At 46.1% G+C, this 21,779-nt stretch overlaps 1 protein-coding gene across 1 annotated transcript in view; it reads right to left on the bottom strand.

The window, feature by feature from the left end:
* Window positions 1–325: 325 nt before the first annotated feature.
* IPO9 (importin 9) overlaps window positions 326–21,779 on the bottom strand; it is a 118,817-nt gene continuing 97,363 nt past the window's right edge. The window contains exons 21-24 of the mRNA XM_069756416.1: window positions 12,746–12,871; window positions 2,164–2,253; window positions 1,476–1,552; window positions 326–1,388 (exon numbers count right to left, since the gene is read on the bottom strand). Of these exons, the coding sequence (XP_069612517.1) occupies window positions 1,278–1,388; window positions 1,476–1,552; window positions 2,164–2,253; window positions 12,746–12,871 (404 nt within the window). The 3' untranslated portion in view covers window positions 326–1,277. The remainder of the gene's footprint in view (window positions 1,389–1,475; window positions 1,553–2,163; window positions 2,254–12,745; window positions 12,872–21,779) is intronic.

The following is a 21,779-nucleotide window of genomic DNA, read 5'->3' as shown; positions in this document are numbered from 1 at the left end:
CGGATGTCAGCTGCGATAGTCAGCTGACACCCGGCCGCGCTCCCCCCGTGAGCGCAGCTGATAGCACTGGACGTACTATCCCGTCACTGGGAACTAAGTCCCAGGTCACCTTAACAGGATAGTACGTCCAATGGGATTAAGGGGTTAAAGAAAGGGAAGGGTAAACAAAGTGTCTTATTGAAACATAAGTAAGGTGGAATACAAAGGATGAAATTAATAAAGTAGTTTACCCATCGTTCCTCCTTTCAGCAGCTTAAGTAATACTGTTCCCAATAAGTAAATATACATAATTCAACAACACAAATGTCTGAGACCTGAAATGATATAAATTATTCATATATTTTATTTTTCTTAATGGATTTAGGAGATAACACACCAAATGTCTCCAAATTCACTGTTTTGTTGTAATACGGATATGTAACTATGGGCACATGATTAAAGTAGATCTCCTTTATCGAGTGCTTTTTCTTCAATTTTCTCAATCGCTATTAAGCCAATCCTTACATTGGGCCTGCTTAGCCTAATTGAAATTTCACTTCTCATACCGACTTAAAAACCTTCAGAAACTACGATCCTTTTTATTGTCTTCTAAGAAGTTTGTTTGCCAAAGACAAACTTATGTGACCCAATAAAATTCTCAGTTGGATTTAGCAGAGAGCCATGTTTAGCCCAAGACCAGATTTTCTTAATGCACCCTTTCAGACAGTACATTATGTTATAGCAGCAATAAAAAAAAAACTAAGGTCAACTGGCTACAGCTGTTTGCTCCTTCCCAGCCTGAGAGTAGGTCACAGACACAAAAAAGTGCAGATAACTTGCCTCTCAGCCGCACTGTGCCCTTTTACATTATTAATACTATTCATTATAGTACAAGGCACCATGTACTTTTCATATATAACTATGGTAGAAAAAAATGTATTAACCACAGGAGCCAAAAGAGCAGACATACTAGAACCAAAGTGCGAAATGTGGTGAACTGTGTTGCTGGTTACCAGTGACATCAGATGAATATTACCCAATAAAGTTCTTGAGCATTAGGAATACAGCTGCTCACTGCAATCCTCCATTGTGCTCAATTTTTCACAATATCTGTTTAAAGGTAATGGCAATAAGATGAAAGTTGGTCCGAATGGGGTCAAAAGAAAAGTAGACCACATCTTCAAGGTTCCACAGTGGCTCCTCCACACAGAGGGGTCAATTTCTCAGCTTCTACAACCAACAAGCGGATCCTGCCAGTTAGAGCTCGAGTGGGATTTCTTCCTACGAATGTTGTACACTCATATACCAATGGACTGGAGGACTCGACGTTCAGTGTCATTCAAATGGTTGGAGAAAGCAGAAAAGCACGGCTGCTGGGAGAACTGTTGCAGAAATTCCGTCAAGTATATCTGTAATGAATAAGAGCAGAGACAAGGATGTATTGAAAAGAAGAACGTTTCAAGTAGGATTAACACATGTAACTACATAAGACCTACTTGAAGATCAATCTGGTATAGAGGGTCCTTCAGTACATCAGGATCATCCTCCTCATCATCCTCATAGTAATCTTCATCTGTAACATTAGGTGATGAATTTATTATGCTCATGCATGGGACATTAGTAGGATGGAATCAGACATGCAGTTTTTGAAGCCAAACACAAGAGCAAATGAACAATAAAATATTATATAAAAAGGGCCATCTCTTGCTTTGGACTGATGGCACTAAACTTTTACCGATTGACCGTCATTTAATATCTTGCTTACACAGGCAGACCGCGATAGATGATGCACACTAGATTGCTTAGTACACATAGCTCGGCAATGCGAGTGCTGGTTTCACAGAACGATACGCTGCGGAGAATGATTATCTTTTGTGCTGTACAAAACATTTCATACGATGAACAATCATTTTTCAGCAGCATATTTACACTAAAAGCTTAGCACAAAATGAGCGTTCACGATATTTTAGTGTAAATGTACCTTAACGTTATAGCCAAAGGCCGTTAACACTTTGCACATTAGATCCCATTTCTTGACGGTTTCCATACACACACTCTTTAGTCTTGCGATCAGTGAGTCGCAGCCATTAAGGCCACCTTGATCGCCTATTGTTGGCAGATCTAGGATATTCCATCACAAACAATATATAATCTCTTATTTTAAGTAACGTGTCAAATATTTACCATATTTATTGCTAGAAATAATGTCTGATAAAAGCTGTCCAGCCAAACCTTCATCATCCTCCTCATCTTCCCACATATCATTTGCATCATCTGAAAAAATAATGAAAATAAACCAATAATGAAAAAGAGTATTAAGGAGGGCATTTTTTTTTTTTTCTTAGTAAGAGTGGGAATGTGGCAGCAGAACACTAATTTGAATGGTTTCGGCCATGACCACAGATGGGAACTGTCAAATTAGCGTCTGGCTGTTTCTGATGCTCCAATTTGGCTCCACAGAGAAGGACCTTGCATCCATAATCAGAAAGTAATCCAGCAGAAGAGTTTGGACAACAAGAAAGCCTGTAAAGCTTTTCTACCCCATGATATAAATCAATCTCTGATATACCTTTTTTTTGTGTTGGCCACTGAGCCTCTTAATTCTACAGCGGCTGAGCGGGGTAAAATAGCACACATGTAAAGTTGTCTGACAGAATCAGCAGTACAGGTTGATTAAGAAGATATCCCAGGGACAGAGGACAACATCCAAACTTGAGAATTCCCTCTTTAAGGCGACTATCGAGTTCCATATTTAATTTCCAAAAGGAGAAAAGACTCAGTCTCTAGTAGGATAATGGGTTATTTACGGTGAGAGCGGTAAAGCTATCACTACGAGAAAGGCAATCATGCCCTATAGAGTTTTATCCTCCCTCTAGATCAGGTGTTTCCCCGACTCCAATCCAAGAGCTACCAACAGGTCATGTTATCAGGATTACCTTAGTATTGCACAGGTGATGGAATTATTGCCTGCGCAGGTACTGCAATTATCACATGGGCAATATTAAGAAAATCCTGAAAAACAGGATTTTTGGTTGCTTACCGTAAAATCTGTTTCTTGGAGCCTCCATTGGGGGACACAGGAACCATGGGTGTATGCTGCTGCCACTAGGAGGCTGACACTATGCAAATAAAAAGTTAGCTCCTCCTCTGCAGTGTACACCCCACCGACTGGCATTATACTCTTCACTTAGTGAGAAATCAGTAGGAGATAAATAACAAGATTGAAAAACCATAACCACAAACTTGAGAACTGTAAACGTGAGAACAGTCATAGAACATAGAACAACAGAAACTGAGAAACATTGGGAGGGAGCTGTGTCCCCCAATGGAGGCTCCAAGAAACAGATTTTACGGCAAGCAACCAAAAATCCTGATTTCTTTATCGCCTCTCATTGGGGACCATGGGACGTCCCAAAGCAGTCCCTAGGGCGGGAAAAACAGACTTCCATCAGGTCAGAGGACTCACCACTGCCGCCTGCAAGATCCTTCTGCCTAGGCTGGCGTCCGCCGAAGCGCAGGCATGGACCTTGTAAAATTTGGCGAACGTGTGGATGGAAGACCAAGTTGCCGCTTTGCAAAGCTGTAGGGCGGAAGCCCTGTGGTGCACCGCCCAGTAGGCGCCGACTACCTGGGTAGAGTGAGCCTTGATCCCAGGAGGGGGCACTCTGTTCTTAAACCGGTAAGCCTCCAGAATTGCCGTTCTGATCCAGCGAGCAATAGTCGCCTTAAAAGCCGGTTGGCCTCTGCGCGGGCCATCAAGAATGACGAAAAGAGAATCGGTCTCCCGGAAAGTGGACGTTCTATCCAGGTAGATCCTCACTGCCCTGACGAGGTCCAGCTTGTTCAACGATCGCTCCAGAGGATGAGTCGGAGCTGGACAAAAGGAAGGTAGAACGATGTCCTCGTTGAGGTGGAAGGTGGAAACCACTTTAGGAAGAAAGGAAGGCGGAGGTCTGAGGACCACCTTGTCCTGGTGGATGACCAAGAACGGAGGACGGCAAGATAGGGCCGCCAACTCGGAAACGCAGCGGATAGAAGTGATGGTCACAAGAAAGGCCACCTTCCAAGATAGGACTGACAGTAAAATCTCCCTGAGGGGCTCAAAGGGGGAAACCCTCAGAACGTTCAGTACCAGGTTTAAATCCCATGAATCCACAGGGGCCCTGTATGGAGGGACAGCGTGGGCCACTCCTTTAAGGAAGGTCTTAACCTGTGGTCGGGAAGCTAAAGTCTTCTGAAAAAGGATGGAAAGCGCAGAGACCTGGCCCTTCAGGGAACTAAGAGCCAGGCCCAAATCCAGTCCTGCCTGAAGGAAGGCCAAAATGGAAGGCAGGGAAAAGGACATAGATGAAACGCGGTTGGACTCGCACCAACAGAAGTAAGCTTTCCAGGTACGATAGTAGATCCTAGAAGACGAAGGCTTCCGAGCCTGAATCATGGTGTGAATCACCCGGTCCGAAAGGCCGGACGCTCTTAGAACTGCGGTCTCAACAGCCACGCCGTTAAACTGAGCGACCGAGAATTCGGGTGGCAGATCGTAACCTGAGACAGCAGATCGGGCCTGTCTGGAAGGTGCCAGGGAGCGTCCGCGAGAAGATTAACGAGCTCCGCGAACCAAGCTTTCCTGGTCCAATCCGGGGCGATCAGAATGACCGGCACCCTTTCTGCTTTGATCTTCAACAGTTTGGGAATAAATGGAAGGGGTGGGAACAGGTAGGGCAGCACGAACTGTGACCAAGGAATGGCCAGAGCGTCGACGCCCACTGCGAGAGGATCGCGAGACCTGGAGAACCTTCGGAACTTTCCTGTTCATTCGAGACGCCGTGAGATCCACGTCCGGAGTCCCCCATCGAAGACAAATCTGATGGAAGATCTCCGGATGCAAGGACCATTCCCCTGCCGCGAGGCCCTCGCGACTGAGGAAGTCGGCGGCCCAATTGTCCACGCCGGGGATATGCACCGCGGATATCACCGGAACCGTTGCCTCTGCCCAGAAGGGGATCTTGGATACCTTGGCCAAGGCGCTCCGAGTCCCCCCTTGATGGTTGACATATGCCAACGCCGTGGCATTGTCCATCTGGATTCGGATTGGAAGGCCCCCGAGAATTCTTTCCCAGTGACGAAGGGACAGAAAAATAGCCCGGATCTCGAGGACATTGATCGGCAAGGTTGCCTCCTGCGCCGACCCTGTACAGTTAGGTGGCGAAACACCGCACCCCAGCCGAGCAGGCTGGCGTCCGTTGTCACCACTTGTCAGTGAACTGGAAGGAAGGACCTGCCCTGGGAGACGAGAGGTGACGTGAGCCACCAGTTGAGACCGTTTGACCCGGGGAGAGTCGGATCGGGCGGTCCAGGGAGAAGACAGACCTGTTCCACTGAGACAGGATGGCTTGCTGAAGAGTTCGCGAGTGAAATTGGGCGAAGGGAATTGCTTCCAATGTTGCTACCATCCTCCCCAAAACCTTCATGGCCGATCGGAAGGAGGGAGACCGAGGACCCTCGAGCACACGTATGTCCCGACTAAGGATGGATCTCTTGTCTTCGGGAAGAAAGACCTTGGTCTGACGAGTGTCGAAGAGCATGCCCAGAAAGATGATGCGCTGAGAGGGAAAAAGGCAGGACTTCTTCCGGTTGACCAGCCACCCGAAACGGGCTAGGGTGTCGAAAACTATGGACAGACTTCCGTGAGCCTGAGAAAAGGACGGAGCCTTGATGAGGATATCGTCGAGGTATGGAAACAGAACCAGGCCTCTGACCCTCAAGATGGCCATCAGCGCCGCCATGATCTTCGTGAAAACTCTTGGAGCGGTTGCAAGACCGAACGGCAGGGAGACTAACTGAAAATGTTCCTGAAGCACTGCAAAGCGCAGGTATCGGTGATGTCCCGGGAATATCGGAACATGGAGGTAGGCGTTCTGAATATCTATGAAACACAGAAATTCCTGAGCCTCCATGGAAGCAATTACTGAACGAAGGGATTTCATCCTGAAGTGCTTCAGACGAACTCTCCTGTTCAGCAATTTGAGATCCAGAATGGGACGCACCCTGCCGTCTTTTTTCGGTACCACAAAAAGGTTTGAATAGAAACCTGTGAACCGCTTTTTTTCTGGGACGGGAACAATTACCCCGGGCTTTGAGGAGAGAAGTGATGGCTGCGAAGAAACCCGTAACTAGAGCGGGATGTCTTGGAGGTCGGGACTCGAAAAAACGATCCGGGGGTCGGGAAACTAACTATCTTGCATCTCGAGGATACAACTTCCCTGACCCATGCGTCCTCTACTGCGGAGATCCAGACATCTCTGAAGAAGAGGAGACGGCCCCCAGCCGGGGAGGTGGGCTGTCGACTAGCAGAGAGTCAAGCCAAGGTGGTTCTTCCAGTCCTGGACCTGCAGGATCTACCCTGGGAGTAGCGAGGACGCCAGGAAGAAGTGGGCCTAAAGGATACAGTCTTCTTCTCTTGATGTGCCTGTGGCCTCTGTTGCTGCTGGGAGAAGGAGTTTGATGCCGCGAAGCGACGAAAAGGCCGAAATTGAAGTCTAGGAGGAGGGCGACGAGGCTTGGCCTGGGGAAGAAGGGAGCTTGTATCTCCTGTAGCGTCCTTAATGATTTGGTCCAGCTTAGAACCAAAAAGACGAGACCCCTGAAAAGGCAGGCTGGTAAGGGACTTTTTAGAGGACAAATCCGCCTGCCAGGCCTTAAGCCAAACGGTCCGGCGGATGGCAACCGCGTTGCTGGACGCCTGAGCCGCACAAGACGCGGCATCCAGGGAGGCGGAGACCAGATATTCACCCGCATGAGAAATCTGGTTGGCAAGTTCGGCCAGCTGTCCGGAAGGAACCCCGTCCAGAATGCCCTGACGGAGCTGTTTGGCCCATTTGGATATGGATTTTGAAACCCAAGTGGAAGCAAAGGCCGGGCAAAGACTAGCTGAGGCCGCTTCAAAGGCTGACTTCGCGAAAGATTCTATGACTATTGTTAGAATCCTTCAGAGATGCTCCGCCGGACAGTGGGAGGACCGTGTTAGTGGACAGTCTGGAAACTGGAGGGTCCACCGAAGGAGAAGCAGTCCAATTAGCGGTGAGCTCCGGAGAAAAAGGGATATAAAACGCCAAGTCGCTTTCCTCTCTGAAAGCGTCTGGTCGGGTTCTCTCTTTCTCTGGTCATAATCTCCTCGAATTCCGGGTGAGGAGCGAAAAACTTGGAAGGTGGGTTAGCCCGTCTAAACAAAACCGCCTGATCTGCGGGTTCTGTAGAGGACTCCTTGATGCCACAGGTTAGATTTATCGCTCCAATGAGATTCTGAACCATATCCCTTATGGTAGCGATTTGGTTCGAATCCAGCTCCGCAACATCCTCCGAAGGCGCATCAGAGAACACCTCGCCAGACCCAGGGGAGGAGGATCGGGAGGACACCGACCGCAGAGGAGGACCAAGTGGCGAGATGGAGCGAGAAGAGGACTCAGACTGGCGTTCCTGTCTGGACCTTTTGCGGCTAGCAATGGAGGGCTCAGACGGAGCTTCCTGCGACCCGCTGGCTACTGCGGGGGTCTGCAGGGGTAACCGATCCAGCACGGACACCAAAGTTTCAGACACCCGAGTTAGATCGGACACCGATTGTGACAGAGAGGAAGCCCAGCCTGGGATGGGGGTATCACTCTCGGGCGGATCGGCCGGGGAATCCTGGGCGATGGGAACAATCGGGTTGCTGCAGGCCAGACAGAGCGGCAAGGACTGACCTGAGGGAAGTTTGCCGTTACAGGACGAACATGCAAAATACTTGACTAAGACAGAAGAGGAAGAAGTAGCAGGACGAGAGCGGCCCCCTTTAGAGTTAGACATTTTGAAGAGATCCCTGAAGAAAATGCCAGCGGGTTAGGGGACAGTGGGGCAGAGGGGGGTGTCAGTCTGCAGTGCAGAGCTACTCACGGCAGACGAAAAACACTGATACCAGGTTGCTGCAGGCCTGGAGGAAGATGCTGTGGATTTCCGGTGCAGATGGTGTGCTGTGCCCCCAGAAAAGAGCACTCTGCGGAGTTCTCTGGCGAAGGTGCGTGGCACGATGCAGAAACTCCTGCTTTGAGAGTCCAGCAGCAGCGTGGAGGAAGGGGCGGAGCCAGTCGAGATGGCGCCGGTGGGTGGGGAATGCAGGGCAGTTTGTCGGGCGGGAGAAAGCCCGCCTGATGAAAAGGGGCGGAGCGCGCAGGGTCGGCGTCAGCACCCGGTGCACCGGGCAAATGCCGGGGCCCTGGGAAGAGAGGCTCACGCTGGGAAGAGAGGCTCACGCTGGGAAGAGAGGCTCACGCTATGACTCACGCTGTCATAGATACAGCTGGGAGAGCAGAGCAGGAGATAACGTGCTCTCTCCGCCCACAAAGTCACTGCTGGCTGCGTTCTCTTAACCCCTATGTGCCAGCTCTGACACAAGCATCTTCTCACTCAGTGAGTGCAGCCAGGCAGGCACACATAGGGGTTAAGAGAAGGCAGCCAATGTGACATTGTTTGTGGGCGGAGAGAGCACGTTCTCTGCTCTGATCTCCGCCTCTGGCTGGCTGCCGTGCTGCTGAAGTTATGAGGCAGATTCAGGAGGAGCTCCTAGTCCTACCAGTGCCTGAGTGAGTGGCACTGCTATATACTACGTGGGCTGCGCTGCTATATACTACGTGGGCTGTGCTATATACTACATGGACTGCTATATGCTACGTGGGCTGCTATATACGACATGGGCTGCTATATACTACGTGGGCAGTGTTATATACTACATGGCTGTGTTTATATGCGATCATGAATCGGGGTATGTGTTAAAGGGGGGGCCCACTGAGACTCTTTCGCCCGGGGCCCTCAAAAACCTGGAGCCGGCCCTGGGAGCGCAGCACCAGAAGTAGGCCCCGGGAAAAGCCGGGGCCTAAATTAGAAGCCGGTGACCGCCGAAGTGGGGAGTAAACAGCGGTGCAGGCGCAAAAAACGGTGCGGGCGCTGCCCGGCTGAGAGGCGCAGCAGCCGCCGCATGGAAAGGGGAGCGCCGGAAGTAGGTCCCGGGAAGAGTCGGGGCCTATATTAGAAGCCGGCGGCCGCTGGAGAGGACCGCGGCCGCGAGTCACCTCCAAAGGTACGGCCGCCGTGGAAACCGGCGCGGCTGCCAGTAGGGGGCCGCGCCGCAGAGAGAAGAGGATGTGGCCGCAGGCAAGGCAGTGCGACTGCCTGTAAAAACGCGGCCGCCGTGGGGAAGCAGCGCGGACGGTCATCAGGGCCGCCACGCAAAAGATAGGACTGTCGCCCAGTGCTGCGGTGGGTCTACAGAAAAGGTGCGGCCGCAGGGATAGAAGTGCGGCCGCAGAAATAGCAGTGCGGCTGCCTGTAAGGCGCTGCGCAGAGTAAATCTGCGCAGAAAGGAAGGGAATCCACAGAGGCCCCCTAAGGAGAACTGATAGGGAGCAAAAAATACTCACCTAACATCCCACGCCGTCGGTACTAACCTTAAAAGAGTGGAAGGTATTAGACGTCCGTGGAGCTGGTGACGGACGTCCTTGTCTCCTCCGACTGACAGGCTCTGGTGGGCGAGTGGGTGAGGGATGGGGCCAGGACCGGACTTCTGAGCACGCTTGTGTGCTAGGTTCTTGGTCCTGGAGAGGGATCTATTGAGGATACGGGGTGGCAGTACACGCCGTACTCATAGTCCGCCTTGTGGGAGTACAGGTGTGACTGTTCACCCTGCATCCCTTCCGGAAAACCTGAAAAGAAACGACGCACATTGAGGTAGATAAGGGTCTAATGAAAGACCCGTGTCCACCTCCTACTGACACTAAGCTAAGTTAAGTATAATGCCAGTCGGTGGGGTGTACACTGCAGAGGAGGAGCTAACTTTTTTTTTATTTGCATAGTGTCAGCCTCCTAGTGGCAGCAGCATACACCCATGGTTCCTGTGTCCCCCAATGAGAGGCGATAAAGAAACATGACCTGTTGCTTGTTCGGGAACACTGATCTAGATGGACCAACTGACAAAGTTTTTCCAGATTACATATTAATAACCAATGCTAAGCATTCATGGAGTAAAACGAGTTCAGCGTACAGCGCCACTCCCGTATATAAATGGATTGACAAGTACTACAGCCTCTTGGAAAGGTAGTACTTTATGGAATGGATCAGATGTTTATGTGCTTCATGATTGCTCTGATCCCTTTGTTTGGAATGTTTTATCACACAAGACTTGATGCAAACTTTCCATTTATAATAATAAAACAAAATGCACAAAAAGGGTCAAAGGTTGCAAGTGTGATGTATAGTAGGTGTCACTGTCACTAAAGGTGTGTTGTTCTGTCAACAATTGTAACGATTGGGAAAACATGTCACATTGGCAACCTTTGACCTTTTCGGCACGTTAATAAAAAAAAAAAAAAAAGGATATCTGTATCAAGTCTTGTGTGATAAACAATCTTGACAAAGGGATCAGTACAATTCAGAAACACAGCAATATCTTATCCAATCACTAAAGTACTACCTTTCCAAGGGACAAAACTTACAAGAAACAAAAGGAAGCTAAACCCCCTGCAGTAACTAAATAAGTAAAAAGGCAAAAGTGCATTTAACCCCTTAATGACCGCCAATACGTCTTTTAACTGACCTGAGATATAAGAGAATAGCCTCCCCATACAGATGACAATTCAGCATCTGTCGGTTGTACACTATAGCTGACAACTTGCTGTACCAGCCACGATCAGTATTTGCACCATCTAAATCTGTTTAACCCCTTAGATGCTGCTGTCAATAGTGACTACATCATTATAAATGGTTAACAGTGTGTGGGGGCTTCTTCTTTGTCACAATTGGTGCCCTCAGATCATGATTTTGTTGTCCTGATGTTTGCCATGGCAATTCATTACCAAATAGCGGCCTTAGAGTCTGTCGGCTGTAGTAATCCGTTTAGAAGTTAGCAACATTTAGGTGGTAAAAATACACATTTTCATTTCTGTCATGCCACTTTGCATTAATCCCTGTAAAGCACCTGAAGGGTTAATAAACTACCTGACAGCAGTTTTCAATATGTTTAGGGGTGCTGTTTTTAAAATGGTATCATGTTTGTGGGTTTCCCAATATATGGGACCCCTAAAGTCACTTCAAACATGGATAAGTCCCTAAAAAAATAAATTTTGTAAATTTCTTTGAAAAAATGAAAAATTGCTGCTACATTTTTAAACTTCCTAAAATGCTAACAAAATAAAATAACATTTTACAAATGGTCCTGATGTAAAGCAGACATGTGGGAAATGTTATTTATTAATGGTTTGCTGTTGTATGACCATCTGGATTAAAGGGATAATCATTCAAATTTAGAAAATTGCTAATTTTTTAACATTTTTCTAAAATTTTTGATATTTTTTATAAATAAACACAAAAAATGTTGAACAAAATTTACCATTATCATAAAGTATAATGTGTCACGAAAAAACAATCTCAAAATCACTGGGATTTGTTGAAGCGTTGCAGAGTTATTACCACATAAAGTGACACTGGTCAGATTTCAAAAATTTGGCTCGGTCACTAAGGGGTTAAATAACATACGGTTAACTAACTTTTTTACTCCATGAATGCTATTCGATCGAGAGAGCAGGGTTGGCAAGGGTCACCTGCAGCAGCTCCCACCTCGAATACCTTTACCCGAACACAACTCCCTAAGGTGACAGTAGAGATTCTAGGAGACGGGAGCTTTCACAGCTATAATGCTTAGATGCTTGCCCTATGAAGCACTTTCCCCTTTCCTTCTAGCAGTTTTTTCTCTATCCTAAGGAGAGATCATCAATCTGTGATTCAGGAGTTAAAAATCCCATGTACCTCCATGATCTGCAAAAATGAAAGAGGCCTTGGCACTATTTTTTTTCCCTTAGATTAGCAGTATGTCTATACATCCGGTTGTGCCTGATACATGAGGTTCAGTAAAATTCACTTGAATTAAAAGGCAGCCACAGGCATGTTGGATTGGTGGCATACAACTTGATAGAATGCATGCATTAGCATATCGGAAGACAGCAAGCAAAATCTTACAGACTACATTCCTCTCATCAATTAACAGGGTTACATAAGAAAATATTGAGCCATTAGAAAAAGGTACAAAGAATATTTTACCATGTAATTTAAAGGTTGCCCTATTTATGGAATACCCATAACATTTGTCACAAATGTCTGACATGGGTCCTACACGGCTCTCCAAAGGAGACTGACCATCAGTAAATGGAGCAGTGGTGGGAGCAGTGGTGCATGTGCCGGCTTTCTCATACACTGCTGTGGGAGTTCTGAATTCAGCTGAGAACATCTGACATAACTGTCTAACAGTAGCATTTAAGCAGTACGGTCTGGGAGATATGCCATACTGGCACCCATAGCCATGCTACATCCCATGATGCAATTCCAATGTGCTGATGAATTGTCAAGGCAAGATTGCCTTGCGTAGGCATGTACTACGGAGGACAGAGAAAGAACTTCAATCCAATATTGCGGCCAACATGCAGCCAGCGGGTAAGGAAAGGGTGAATCAAACACCCGAAAACTCCGCTCATAAGACCCAAAACCGGTCCCGCCAAATTCAGGTGACAGGTTCCTTTTAAGTGTAACAATGATTCAGTCCTCCACTTTACTACCGAGAAAAGAGTCTTTGTTCACCTTCTAAGAATTCATCATTGTCTGACCTGGCATCAGCTGTACGTAGTTCAGATTGACTTGGTGGAGCAATATTTCTGTAATGTTTTGACAAGAGAAGCAGCAGTCTCAAACGTACCATTCGCTTGGGCCCATTCCTCTTCCGTGTTTCTGGTCGCATTAGCTTCAATTACACTTGACAATTCATTAATTATCAGCTTGTAAATCTTGATCAATAAAGGTATGCTTGTAAAACGTTGAGGATCTAAAATGAAATAATGTGATCATTATGTGAAGATATATTGTACAGTTCAGTTGTGGCCAAAAGTTGAAACTGAAAACAACCTGAAAAAAAAAAAATCACGATTATAGGTCACCTCTACTATACTGTAAACACAGTAAAATCAAAACAGAACAGTGGCACAAAATGCATGTTTTTAACCACTTCAGAATTTTTCCCCTCAATTATTCAATAAATTTGTACCATAAAAAATTGTGTCATTCTAAACTACAACTTTTCCTGTAAAAATAAGATCTCATACAGTTACCGTACATACTCGAGTATAAGCCGAGATTTTCAGCCCATTTTTTTGGGCTGAAAGTCCCCCTCTCGGCTTATACTCGAGTCATACGCGGGGGCCGGCAGGGGAGGGGGAGCGGGGGCTGTCTAATTATACTCACCTACTCCCGGCGCGGTCCCTGCTTCTTCCAGCGCTGCATCATCTTCCTGTATTGAGGGTCACATGGTACTGCTTATTACAGTCATGAATATGCGGTTCCACCATAGGGGTGGAGCCACATATTCATTACTGTAATGATCGGTAACTGTGACCGCTCGATACAGGAAGAAGATGCAGCGGTGGAAGAAGCAGGGACTGCACAGCGCCAGCCGTAGGTGAGTATACGGGGAGGGGAGCGCTGCGCGATATTTACCGCTCCTCGCTCCGCTGCGGCTCCGTCTCCAGCATCCTCTGGCTGTGACTCTCAGATCAGAGGGCGCGGTGACGTCGTCAGTGCGCGCCCTCTGCTGAGCGTCAGTGCTGGAGACGGAGCCGCACGAGGAGCAGGTAAATATTGAAAGCGCCGGCGTCCTGAGCGAAGAGAGGTGAGTATGTGATTTCTTTTTTTTTTATTGCAGCAGCAGCATTATATATGGCACAGCTTTATATGGAGCATCTATGGGGCCATAATGACCGGTGCAGAGCATTCTATATGGCACAGCATTATATGGAGCATCAATGGGGCCATAATGAAATGTATGGGGCATTATATATGGCACAGCTTTATATGGAGCATCTATGGGGCCATAATGAAATTATGGAGCATTATATATGGCACAGCTTTATATGGAGTATCTATGGGGCCATAATGAACGGTGCAGAGCATTATATGTGGCACAGTTTTATATGGAGCATCTTATGGGGCAATAATGAACAGTATGGAGCATTATATATGGCACAGCTTTATATGGAGCATCTATGGGGCAATAATGAACAGTATTGAGCATTATATGTGGCACAGCTTTATATGGAGCATCTATGGGGCAATAATGAACGGTATGGAGCATCTATTTTTATTTTTGAAATTCACCGGTAGTTGCTGCATTTCTTACCCTAGGCTTAATAATAATAATAATAATTATTATTATTTTTATTTATATAGCGCCAACAAATTCCGCAGCACTTTACAATTAAGCGGGGACATGTACAGACAATAAATTCAGTACAAGTTAAGACAATTTAAACAGTGACATTAGGGGTGAGGTCCCTGCTCGCAAGCTTACAATCTATAAGGAAATGGGGGGACACAATAGGTGAAAAGTGCTTATTATTTCAGGTCTGGCAATTATAATAACTAGGGATTTTCATATAAAGCTGCATGATCCGGTCATCAGCCCGTGTGTTTAAGTGCAATAGTCAAGTATCAAGTGCAGTTGTGTGCATGGAGGGTGTGGAGACAGATGAATAGTAGGGTGCAGATTCACATGCAGATAATATTTGGAAGGAGGGAACAGGACACAGTTAGTTTACTGAGTAGTTCATTTGGTAGGCTTGTTTGAAGAGATGGGTTTTTAAAGCGCGCTTGAATAGGTCGGGGCTAGGTATCAGTCTGATCGTCTGGGGAAGTGCATTCCAGAGAGCTGGCGCAGCACGGGAGAAGTCTTGAAGACGGAGGTGCGAGGTTCGGATTACGGGGGATGTTAGTCTTAGGTCATTTGTAGAACGGAGGGCACGTGTAGGGCGATAGACGGAGATGAGAGAGATATAAGGCGGTGCAGAACTGTGGAGAGCTTTGTGGGTGAGAGAGATGAGTTTATACTGGACCCTGTAGTGAATGGGTAGCCAGTGTAATGACTGGCACAAGATGGAGGCATCAGTGAAGCGGCTGGACAGAAATATGACCCTGGCTGCCGCATTTAAGATGGATTGGATAAAGTTTGGAAAGAGGGAGACCGATCAGAAGAGAGTTGCAGTAGTCCAGACGGGAATGAATGAGAGCGACAGTAAGAGTCTTAGCAGTTTCAAAGGTGAGAAAAGGTCGGATTCTGGAGATGTTTTTAAGATGCAGGTGACAGGAGCGAGTGAGTGATTGGATATAGGGAGTAAAGGAAAGTTTGGTGTCGAATATCACCCCAAGACAGCGGGCATGCTGCTTGGGAGTTATGGTTGAACTCTCCAGGGTAATTTCGATGTTGGGTAGAGTGAGGTTAGTAGAAGGGAGAAACACAAGTAGTTCAGTTTTGGAGAGATTTAGTTTCAGATAGAGGGAGGACATGATGTTAGAGACAGCAGACAGACAATCCTTGGTATTTTGAATTAGGGTAGGGGTGATGTCGGGGGAAGAAGTGTATAATTGGGTGTCGTCAGTATAGAGGTGGTACTGGAACCCAAATCTGCTGATTGTTTGTCCAATAGGGGCAGTGTATAGAGAGAAGAGGAGGGGGCCCAGGACTGAGCCCTGCGGAACCCCGATAGTAAGGGGACGAGGAGAGGAAGAGGAGCCGGCAAAAGATACAGTGAAGGAGCGGTCAGAGAGGTAGGAGGAGAACCAGGAGAGGGCTGTGTCCTTGAGGCCTATGGAGCGGAGCATGGTAAGGAGCTGATGATCCACAGTGTCAAATGCGGCAGAGAGATCCAGGAGAATCAGCAGGGAGCAATGACCTTTGGATTTAGCTGTTATTAGATCATTAGAGACTTTAGTGAGGGCAGTTTCAGTGGAGTGTAAAAAGCGGAAACCAGATTGTAAGGGGTCAAGAAGAGAGTTATTCCAGAGATAGCGGATAAGACGGGAGTGGACCAAGCGTTCCAGGAGTTTAGAGATGAAGGGAAGGTTAGAGACAGGTCTGTAGTTAGCCGTGCAGTTCTGGTCCAGGGATGGCTTTTTAAGTAAAGGGGTAATGATGGCATGTTTAAATGAGGAGGGAAAGATGCCTGAGGAAAGAGAGATGTTAAATATTTTAGTCAGGTGAGTGGTGAACACTGGTGAGAGAGACTGCAGGAGAGGTGAAGGAATGGGGTCACTATTACAGGTTGTAGGCCGAGCAGAAGTGAGGAGCTTGAAAACAACTTCTTCTGAAACAGGCTCAAAGATGTCTAGTGAGCTTGAGGTGCAGCAGGGAAGGGGAGACTGAGGAGATTGGGCTGAGATATCCTGATGGATGTGGTTGATTTTTTCTAGGAAATAAGTGGCCAGATCCTCACCACTGAGATTGGAGATGGGGGCCTGTACTTTAGGTTTCAGGAGGGAGTTTAAGGTTTCAAAAAGTTGTTTTGGGTTGTTGGATAGTGAGGTGATGTGGGTGGTGAAGTAGGATTGTTTGGCCAGAGAAAGGGCAGAGTTATAGGTTTTGAGCATGAACTTATAGTGGATGAAGTCTTCGGCTAAGAGAGATTTTCTCCACTGCCGCTCTGCACACCTTGAGCAGCGCTGAAGAAAGCATGTTTGCATTGTGTGCCAGGGCTGCCGTTGTCTGTGTCGGGTCTTTCTGCGTGTAGAAGGTGCTGCTTCATCCAGGGCATTCTACAGTGTAATATTGAAGTGTGACAATGCTAAGTCTGGACAGGAGAGTGAGGAGATGGGGGCTAAAGATGTGTGGAGGGTATGCAGGCTTATACTCGAGTCAATAAGTTTTCCCAGTTTTTTGTGGCAAAATTAGGGGGGGGTCGGCTTATACTTGAGTACATACGGTATGTTGATGGAAATATAAAAAAAAAGTTGTAACTTTTAGATGTGGAGGAAAAAATGAAAGGGCAAACAAAAACAGAAAAGTGTCTGGGAGTGAAGGGGTAATAATCCGTACTCAATAGGTTTTACTTGTATGCTGCTCACTTTGATTTTTAGGCTATGTGCACACGTTCAGGTTTTTTCACTCCCTTCATCATGTTCCTCATTCACAGTATTTAACCCCTTTCTGACATGGGACGTACTATCCCGTCGAGGTGGGGTGGGCCCCCATGACCACGGACGGGATAGTACGTCCAGCGCGATCGGCGGCGCTCACGGGGGGAGCGCGGCCGGGTGTCAGCTGCCTATCGCAGCTGACATCCGGCACTATGTGCCAGGAGCGGTCACGGACCGCCCCGGGCACATTAACCCCTGGCACACCGCGATCAAAGATGATCGCGATGTGCCGGCGGTGCAGGGAAGCATCGCGCAGGGAGGGGGCTCCCTGCGGGCTTCCCTGAGCCCCCCGCAGCAACGCGATGTGATCGCGTTGCTGCGAGGGTCTTACCTCCCTCCCTGCTTGCTCCAGGCCCGGATCCAAGATGGCCGCGGATCCGGGTCCTGCAGGGAGGGAGGTGGCTTCACAGAGCCTGCTCAGAGCAGGCACTGTGAAGCAGGCTGCACTGCTATCAGATCGGTGATCTGACAGAGTGCTGTGCACACTGTCAGATCACCGATCTGTGATGTCCCCCCCCGGGACAAAGTAAAAAAAAAATTTTCCAAATGTGTAAAAAAAAATATTCCTAAATAATGAAAAAATATATATATATATTATTCCCATAAATACATTTCTTTATCTAAATAAATAAAAAAAAAAAACAATAAAAGTACATATATTTAGTATCGCCACGTCCGTAACGGCCCGACCTATAAAACTGGCCCACTAGTTAACCCCTTCAGTAAACACCGTAAAGGGGTGAAAACGAGGCAAAAAACGACGCTTTATTATCATACCGCCGAACAAAAAGTGGAATAATACGCAATCAAAAGAACAGATATAAATAACCATGGTACCGCTGAAAGCGTCATCTTGTCCCGCAAAAAACGAGCCGCCATACAGCATCATCAGCAAAAAAAATTAAAAAGTTATAGTCCTGAGAATAAAGCGATGCCAAAATAATTATTTTTTTCTATAAAATTGTTTTTATCGTATAAAAGCGCCAAAACATAAAAAAATGATATAAATGAGGTGTCGCTGTAATCGTACTGACCCGAAGAATAAAACTGCTTTATCAATTTTACCAAACGCGGAACGGTATAAAAGCCTCCCCCAAAAGAAATTCATGAATAGCTGGTTTTTGGTCATTCTGTCTCACAAAAATCGGAATAAAAAGCGATCAAAAAATGTCACGTGCCCGAAAATGTTACCAATAAAAACTTCAACTCGTCACGCAAAAAACAAGACCTCACATGACTCTGTGGACCAAAATATGGAAAAATTATAGCTCTCAAAATGTGGTAACGCAAAAAATATTTTTTGCAATAAAAAGTGTCTTTCAGTGTGTGACGGCTGCCAATCATAAAAATCCGCTAAAAAACCCACTATAAAAGTAAATCAAACCCCCCTTCATCACCCCCTTAGTTAGGGAAAAATTAAAAAAATGTATTTATTTCCATTTTCCCATTAGGGCTAGGGTTAGGGTTAGGGCTAGGGCTACAGTTTGGGTTGGGGCTAAAGTTACAGTTAGGGTTTAGATTACATTTGCAGTTGGGAATAGGGTTGGGATTAGGGTTAGGGGTGTGTCAGGGTTAGAGGTGTGGTTAGGGTTACCGTTGGAATTAGGGTTAGGGGAGTGTTTGGATTAGGGTTTCAGTTATAATTGGGGAGTTTCCACTGTTTAGGCACATCAGGGGCTCTCCAAAAGCGACATGGCGTCCGATCTCAATTCCAGCCAATTCTGCGTTGAAAAAGTAAAACAGTGCTTCTTCCCTTCCGAGCTCGCCCGTGTGCCCAAACAGGGGTTTACCCCAACATATGAGGTATCAGCGTACTCAGGACAAATAGGACAACAACTTTTGGGGTCCTATTTCTCCTGTTACCCTTGGGAAAATACAAAACTGGGGGCTAAAAAATAATTTTTGTGGGAAAAAAAGATTTTTTATTTATACGGCTCTGCGTTATAAACTGTAGTGAAACACTTGGGGGTTCATAGCTCTCACAACACATCTAGATAAGTTCCCTGGGGGGTCTAGTTTCCAATATGGGGTCAGTTGTGGGGGGTTTCTACTGTTTAGGTACATTAGGGGTTCTGCAAACGCAATGTGACGCCTGCAGACCATTCCATCTAAGTCTGCATTCCAAATGGCACTCCTTCCCTTCCGAGCCCTCCCATGCGCCCAAACGGTGGTTCCCCCCCAACATATGGGGTATCAGCGTACTCAGGACAAATTGGACAACAACTTTTGGGGTTCAATTTCTCCTGTTAACCTCGGGAAAATACAAAACTGGGGGCTAAAAAATAATTTTTGTGGGAAAAAATTTTTGTTTTATTTTTACGGCTCTCCATTATAAACTTCTGTGAAGCACTTGGTGGGTCAGAGAGCTCACCACACCTCTAGATAAGTTCCTTGGGGGGTCTACTTTCCAAAATGGTGTCACTTGTGGGGGGTTTCAATGTTTAGGCACATCAGTGGCTCTCCAAACGCAACATGGCGTCTTATCTCAATTCCTGTCAATTTTGCATTGAAAAGTCAAACGGCGCTCCTTCCCTTCCGAGCTCTCCCATCCGCCCAAACAGTGGTTTACCCCCACATATGGGGTATCAGCGTACTCAGGACAAATTGTACAACAACTTTTGGGGTCCAATTTCTTCTCTTACCCTTGGAAAAATAAAAAATTGGGGGCAAAAAGATAATTTTTGTGAAAAAATATGATTTTTTATTTTTACGGTTCTACATTATAAACTTCTGTGAAGCACTTGGTGGGTCAAAGAGCTCACCACACCTCTAGATAAGTTCCTTAGGGGGTCTACTTTCCAAAATGGTGTCACTTGTGGGGGGTTTCAATGTTTAGGCACATCAGGGGCTCTCCAAACGCAACATGGCGTCCCATCTCAATTCCTATCAATTTTGCATTGAAAAGTCAAATGGCGCTCCTTCGCTTCCGAGCTGTGCCATGCGCCCAAACAGTGGTTTACCCCCACATGTGGGGAATTGGCATACTCAGGACAAATTGTACAACAATGTTTGGGGTCCATTTTCTCCTGTTACCCTTGGTAAAATAAAACAAATTGGAGCTGAATTAAATTTTTTGTGAAAAAAAGTTAAATGTTCATTTTTATTTAAACATTCAAAAAATTCCTGTGAAGCACCAGAAGGGTTAATAAACTTCTTGAATGTGGTTTTGAGCACCTTGAGGGGTGCAGTTTTTAGAATGGTGTCACACTTTGGTATTTTCTATCATATAAACCCCTCAAAATGACTTCAAATGAGATGTGGTCCCTAAAAAAAAATGGTGTTGTAGAAATGAGAAATTGCTGGTCAACTTTTCACCCTTATAACTCCCTAACAAAAAAAAATTTTGGTTCCAAAATTGTGCTGATGTAAAGTAGACATGTGGGAAATGTTACTTATTAAGTATTTTGTGTGACATATCTCTGTGATTTAATTGCATAAAAATTCAAAGTTGGAAAATTGCGAAATTTTCATAATGTTCGCCAAATTTCCGTTTTTTTCACAAATAAACGCAGGTACTATCAAAGAATTTTTACCATAGTCATGAAGTACAATATGTCACGAGAAAACAATGTCAGATTCACTGGGATCCGTTGAAGCGTTCCAGAGTTATAACCTCATAAAGGGACAGTGGTCAGAATTGTAAAAATTGGCCCGGTCCATAACGTGCAAACCACCCTTGGGGGTAAAGGGGTTAAAGGTGCAGGTACATAAGCATCCATTTAAACTGGCACCCACCTGCAGGCGATATACCGTGACACAGAGGCACCTAATTTTGCAACGGAAAACTGGGTTAGCTTATTGACTCGAGTATAAGCCAGGTATGCATTGTCCCCTCATCCCTATCCCGAAATGCGTGGTTCCCCCCATCCTGTCCTGCTCTGTGTGGCTCCCCCTGTTGTATGCATTGCTCCCCCAGTCCCATCCTTGTATGCAGGGCTGTGGAGTCGGTAAGCCACAGACTCCTGGATTTTATCAGGTTCCGACTCCTTCATAAATGGCCAATTCGTAACAATAAATTTACTGTTGTCAAATATTAACATCGTGCTTATTCAGTTTCTCACCATCATATAAGTAATCAGACCACTTAGAGCAAAAACTAAATTAGAATACAATTAGAATACAGCAAATAACTTTTATAAACTTTTCTAAACGCTTGTAAGTAAATATGCAAGCAGTTAATAAGAAGAAATCTATAAATTTGTCCTCAGAAAAGTATTGCCTCTGTCAGATCCTCCTTCATGGATGCTCTCAAATCTGATCTAATTATTTTGAGAGCAGAGAACAACCTCTCTACACTAACTTTTGTTGGTGGCAAAGCAGTAACCACTCGGGCAACATCTCTGACAATGTCAGGATACAGAGGAATCGCTTGTTGACTGTTATTTTTGATGAACGGTCAAATTTCTCAATTTCTTTTAGTGCACATGAAAAATTCTGCTGAAATGTACTGGTTGTGTTCTTTGATGGGGATGACTCTTCTATGCGGGAACGCTTTGCACGGTCCTTGTGATCCAAATATTTTTCGAAATTAAAATTCTTCATCAGTTGATGAGGGTGAAGATGGGGCAGGACGACCAAATTCTTCTTGTCCCTCCTAACTGTTCAGCAACCCTTTCATTCTTACTGCTATTTCAAACAGAGATTATTTTCCTTTAGTTAGCTGTTGATCATCTAGAAATGTTTCGGTTATGGGTACCTTGAGTAGCCAGACAGCAATCTACATTAATAGGCTAAGTTTAAATTAACATGGCCCCCTTATGTGCTACTGAGCA

Source organism: Ranitomeya imitator, chromosome 3, assembly GCF_032444005.1.
Source record: "Ranitomeya imitator isolate aRanImi1 chromosome 3, aRanImi1.pri, whole genome shotgun sequence".
NCBI classification, from domain to species: domain Eukaryota; kingdom Metazoa; phylum Chordata; class Amphibia; order Anura; family Dendrobatidae; genus Ranitomeya; species Ranitomeya imitator.
Note: the sequence above shows the minus strand (reverse complement) of the source record. Positions and strands in the feature narration are given on the sequence as shown.